Source organism: Arachis ipaensis, chromosome B03 (assembly GCF_000816755.2).
Source record: "Arachis ipaensis cultivar K30076 chromosome B03, Araip1.1, whole genome shotgun sequence".
NCBI classification, from domain to species: domain Eukaryota; kingdom Viridiplantae; phylum Streptophyta; class Magnoliopsida; order Fabales; family Fabaceae; genus Arachis; species Arachis ipaensis.
In genome coordinates, this window is record NC_029787.2 from 38,200,461 (window position 1) to 38,206,460 (window position 6,000).

Genomic DNA, 6,000 nt, shown 5'->3' on the forward strand with positions numbered 1-6,000 from the left:
CCACAGCTATAGGTTGCTTAACACCAAATATTGCTTCTAAGCTATCATCAAAACCAGTGTCAAAATTATCAGTAATTAAATCTTCATCCTTTTCTCCCCTGTTTTCAACCATTACCCTCTTCCCAGCAAGATTGTTCTTGACATTTTTATTGCACTTAGGGTGATTAGAAGAATTGCCTGTTTCTATAGACTTGGCCATGGTTGGCAAAGGAGGAAAATCTACTCCGTGTCCCTTGTATGGATCCAAAGGAACATACTCATGTATATTCTCTTTCTGCTCAAAAGTTGTAAAAGGAGAATATTTTGGAATATTTTGACAGTTTGACCAAGGAGAATAATTATGAACCTGCTGCATGTTAGGATTATAACAAGAATAAATTGGCTTTGAGGGAACAGGCGCATTTTTTGGAATATATATACTACCCCTGTCTTGTGCATGATTCATGTTCCATAACTGAGACTCATAGTACCTGGGCTTAAAAGGTCTAGGCTTCACCCATTTGTTTTTTCCTCTTGCAAAAGCAGTAGGTTGATTCTGCACATTTCTCACATTCTGGACCCATTTATTGTTTGAAATTTTGGTGGAAGGAACTCTTGTTAACCAACATTAAATCCCAAACGGTTTAAAACTTGTTCAACATTTCTTGCTAGATTATAATGCCCCCCTAAGTTATTTTGTCTAAGTCTTTCTAACATATCATCAGCATTTTGACCATGTCTAGGCATATGAACATCATAATTAGGAATTGCTCCACCGTTCTGATTGACATTATCAAATCTTAAACTCAAGTTATCATTTTCTTCTAAATTTACCACAGTAGCAATCCTATTGACTTGCCTATTTAATTGTTCAATTCTAGTGTTTGTGTTTTCTAGAAGAGGATTTAAAACTGTCACCATTTGATGAGTTAACATGTTTACTAGATCATGGTGACTTTCATCCATCTGTTGCCTAATATTTGCTAAAGATCCCACAGTTTGACTAGGTTGATTAACAGGCATTGCTCTTGACATGTCAGGAAATACAGGTCTGGAATTTTCTACCCTAGTGACAGTGGACGTAGTAGAATTAGATGCACTGTTATTTCCTGTATTAATAGCATGTGAAAAATTTTGTTGTGATACGTGTGAACCTGACACCCCAGAAACAGGTACATTTGACATGCCATATGGATTTTGATAAAGAGGATTTTGAAAAGTTGAGTAGAGAGGCACAGGCAATCCTTGTGTCACCATGGAGGGGACATACCCGGTGGCAAGCCATATGGTGGCCACCCCATGGTATTTATGTGAGTTGCATTTAACCCTGTATGGGCATGGCCAACGCCATCATGCCTCACTGACATCAAGGTAGGCTCTGCATTTGAAATCACAGGAGAATTCCCGAATTCATTTCCTCTAATCTCATCACTAGAAGTAGAAGAAGATGCTGCAGAAGTATTTGACATGTCAACTGACGCTGATTTCCTTGGCTCTGGACGCACGAATTTACCACTGCGCAACCACATGCAAATTTAAAACTCTTGATTTTCTTTTGACAAGCTACAATCTATTGACAAGGTCCCACTGGGCGTGCCAATTTGTTTTACTCGAATTTTTGTTCCATTGTTAACAACAAATAAATCAACAATTTTCGAGTTTTGTTTCACAATCTTAATTCAAGGAGCGGAAACAACTCCTTTTGTGGGTGTCTCAAAGTCTCAATTGTAGTTTCGAAAGTAAAATTAAAGATAAAAAGGAAAACATACAAGGTGCCGGAGGCAAAGTAAAATGCAGAAATTAAAACAAAAAGGAAATTAAAAAGAAGGTGAAAGAAGAAACATGAACGTAAAAGAGAAAAAGGCGTAAAAGTAAAGAAATTTTATTAGTAAAAACTGAAAGAAAGCAAAGTACAAGTGTTTGAGTTCAGAGGAATTACTTAAGATTCCCAATTTTACTCTGTGATGCCAAGGGGCTGAGAGCGTTTTGGGTCTCTAAGTGTTTTCCAAGAAAAACTGAACTCATTACAACGTGTTCCTAAAGCTCTATTTATAGACTAGCCTAATCTACACCACTTGCAGGAAATTTGAATTTCTTGTAGCTGTTCCCGCACTTCTTGCTTGCTGTTAATTTCAAAATTTAAATAAATAACTAACTATCAAATGATCTAATTTAATTTAAAATAGATATAAATATTATATATAGGAACATTACTAAATAACTAATTATTTCTTTTTATAATTTTCTTATAAAAATTATATTTTGTCTAACACCAGTATACCATCATCTCAATTCTTTGCATCTCTTTGCTACAATCGTTCTAGTCGTAGTAAATTCACCAGATTTTACTCTCAGCTTTTCTTCTCTTTCCCGTGTTACATTACTTTCTCGAGTAAAGTATCGTTTTTTTCCTAACTTTTGGAGTAAGTCTCAAAGTTGTCCTTAACGTTTCAATAGTGCTATTTAAGTCCCTAACCTTTTTAATTTAATTTTATCTTTCAATATAATATTAATTTTTTACTGTACATAGTATTCAATTATTTTTTAATTACATCTAAATAAATTACACTTAATCACATTACTTTCATTTTAAATAAATTTATTTTTTTATAATTTTAAAGAATTTTGATACATTAGAGACAAAAGGTATAATTTATATTTTATTGTATATATATTATTTTTTTCTTTTCTGCAAGTTTATATACTAGTCATTTTATAAATATTTCATGAGAACTAAAAATCTTTAAGAGTAAAATTATAAAAAAAAATAATTTATTTAAAATGAAAGTAATATGATTAAGTGTAATTTACTTAGATGTGATTAAAAAATAATTGAATACTATGTATAGTAAAAAAATGATATTATTAAAGGATAAAATTAAAATTTATTTCTATGTATCATTTTTGTCCCCAACGTTTTTGTCCTATTTAAGTCCCTAACGTTTCAAAATCGTCTCAATTTTGTCCCACCGTTAATTCTGTTAACGGATCCCTAACGTCAGGACAACATTGAGTCAATTTTGAAACGTTAGGGACTTAAATAGGACGATTGAAACCTTAGGGACAACTTTGGGACTTACCCAAAACGTTGGGGACAAAAACGACACTTTACTCTTACTTTCTCCAATATCTCCATGTTCATTTTTTTTCATGAAATTTATTTTGGATATTTTTTTTTGTCGTGGAAACTTATTTTGGTTCAAACCAAGTTGAGAACTTGAGATGAGATACATAATCGAATTGGGCTAAGCCCCACGTTTGCCCAATACCTCTCACTACGAAATTGCACAATTGCTGGAGAGAAAAAAAAAGTAAAACTTATATAAAACAGCATTTGAATTTTCGAAGGGAGAAAGAAAATGGCGGCAACGAGCGACGAAGAAATGGAATCACTGCTCTCTGCTTTCGATCAGATCTATGAGGTACTCAATTCCAATATTTTCTTCGTTGTTCATAATTTTCACTCCTCAATGTCGATTTGCTTTTCGGTTTGTGTTTCAGGATGTTAAGAACGGCATTTCGGAGATGCACTCCTTGCAATCTAACCACGCTAGAGAGTTGAAGATGCGTGAATCACTCGAAGCTACTTGCATCACCCTCAGAAGAGGTTCTTAATAATAATAATAATTAATATTATTTTTCAGAATCGAGAATTTTGTTTGCATCTGCGTGTTTCGTATTGCTAAAATTGAGTTCGTAAGTTTCTGTGCAGAGAATGAAAATATGGCGAAACGGTACATGGAGTCTTTAAAGAATCTGGCTGATCAGGTGCTTGAAGTTATGCCCTGGACTCAGTTTTCTTGTTTGAGTAGAGAAGGTGGTACTATAAGGATGAAATAAACATGCTTTGGATCTATGATTGAAAGTTGGTTGTAAATTGCGGTACGTAATTGCAGTGTCATCATTGAAGCTACAATAAATTCATCAACATCGTGACTTTTATGATTATTTACAACCACTATCCAATTGCAATTTCAGCTGAATTAACCAATTTTATCCAAAGTTAGCTGCAAATTTTTATAACTGTGGGTTTGGTACGAGGCCTGAGAGTAGAAATAGGGTGAAAGAAATTTTCACGGACTTAATTTATGTAAAATTTTTTCTCTTAATCTTAATACTCTTTGACTGCTATTTACATACAGGTTGATTTCCGTACAAAATGCCTCAACATGAAAGAGGAACTGGAAAGAGCAAGTAAAGAAGTTTTCTTTAAAGAAGATGTGAGTTCCTTTAAAATCTTTTGAATAATTAACCCATTTAATTTGAGGATGAAAATTTAAGTAAATTTCCATAACATTTTGATTATACACTCGTCACCTCCCTTGGTTATTTTCTCGGAGCAGGAACATAAAAAGGCTATGAAACTGCTTCAGCAAGAATATGAAGAAAAAATTGCAAGATTAGAAGCTGAGATTAAGTGAGTATTTGACGATTCACGTAAAAAAGTGTCTGGCAGTGAAGCTTTTCTGTTTATTTTCATTGATCTCTTTCTGTTATTTCAGGGCATGTCTACATAAGGAAGCCACATATGAATCAACCACAAATCAGCTGCATCAAGATTTAACAGCACATAAAAATCATATGCAAGTCCTAGCTAACAGGTTGGACCAAATCCATTTTGAAGTGGAATCAAAATGTAAGGCACTTTGTTTTTCCAACAATTGCATTGTTTTCAGTTTCCACATGTTGGTAAAGGCCTGAAGATATGTTTGCACATCATCATTTGACAGATAATGTTGAGATTCAAGACTTGAGAGATTGCCTCCTGGCTGAGCAGGAAGAAAAAAATGAGTTAAACAGAAAAATAAAGAAACTGGAAAAGGAATGTAAGTGTTGATTGATTTCCCATATCAGTTATTCTATCATTCTATGTTGCATTATTGTTTTGAAGAATTTTTATTTGGTAATAGAGAAGTAGGCATCACAGGAATAAGATTCACATTATTTTTGCAATTGTTTTTCTTCTCTTGTATACGGACACATACCTCTACACCATTAAATTTAAATGAGGTGTATGATCTAACGGAGAGGTGTGTGTCGGGTTTGAGTATGATATAGAATGTGTACACAACATTTCTCCAAAACCTAAAGTCTAATTCTACTTGATTCATCGGCATTTTGGTAATAATAATGTCATCAAGAAATAAGAACCGATGTTTTTCTGAACCCTGCAGTGGTGATTTGCAAAGAGAAGTTGGTAGACCAGCAGCAAGAAATGACCTCAAACTGGCAAGTGGAGACACTGAAGCAGAAAATCATGAAACTAAGAAAGGAGAATGAGGTGCTCAAAAGGAAGTTGTCTCATTCTCAAGAGGTGAAGTAATGTTGGAAAACTCGAGCTAGCAACTTGAGTTCATGGTGATACGGTTTCCAACACGAATGATATACGGACAACTCAAAAGCTCTAGCATATGGAATTTTCTTACGAATATTTTTAATCATTTTTTTTATGACTCCACGTGCAAAATTCTTTCAAGATATTTCTCACTTCGAAATTGTTCTGTTACTTAAGCATATTTTTAAGCATTAACAAATTTACAAACTTTAAATATAATGAAGAGTTTAGACTAACCACTATTCCTACAGTCCAAGTGTGAGAAATTGGTAGCAGAATTGCATTAAGTAATTGTTAAAAGTAATTGCTTGGATGGAGGTTGAGATATTAAGTTATTATTATTTTACTGGAATACTAAGTCATTATTGCTTGCAAGAAAACTCTGAATTGATCTTAGCAAACTCTTGTCACTGCCGTTTTCACTCCTTTCATTCTCTAGGAAATGTGGATTGTGGAATGCTACATTTTGTTCAAATTTAAATTTAACAGTCGACACTACTCCCTTCTAATTTAATGAGTTTAGCTAACATGTATAGGATACATGATAAGTTTATTATTAATAAAAAAATTTTAAATTTTTTTATTTAATAAAAACAAAACAAATACATTAAAAATTTAAATTTGTCTTTATTGTGGGAAAAAAAAAAAAATTCAGTCTTCTTTAAAGCCTTATTTCTACCCTCTAA

General features: G+C 33.2%; 1 protein-coding gene across 2 annotated transcripts; it reads left to right on the plus strand.

The window, feature by feature from the left end:
• LOC107634397 (protein At-4/1) lies at positions 3,302 to 5,356 on the plus strand. Of its 2 annotated transcripts, XM_021118784.1 has the most exons (8): positions 3,302 to 3,401; positions 3,481 to 3,586; positions 3,692 to 3,861; positions 4,122 to 4,199; positions 4,323 to 4,396; positions 4,482 to 4,615; positions 4,710 to 4,805; positions 5,154 to 5,356. In XM_021118784.1, the coding sequence occupies exons 4-8, from the start codon at positions 4,149 to 4,151 to the stop codon at positions 5,300 to 5,302; spliced, it is 504 nt and encodes a 167-aa protein (XP_020974443.1). In that variant the 5' UTR covers positions 3,302 to 3,401; positions 3,481 to 3,586; positions 3,692 to 3,861; positions 4,122 to 4,148; the 3' UTR covers positions 5,303 to 5,356. The 2 variants fall into 2 exon arrangements, with proteins under 2 accessions (XP_020974443.1, XP_020974444.1); XM_021118785.1 differs by lacking the exon at positions 3,302 to 3,401 and having other exon boundaries at positions 3,408 to 3,586; positions 3,681 to 3,861.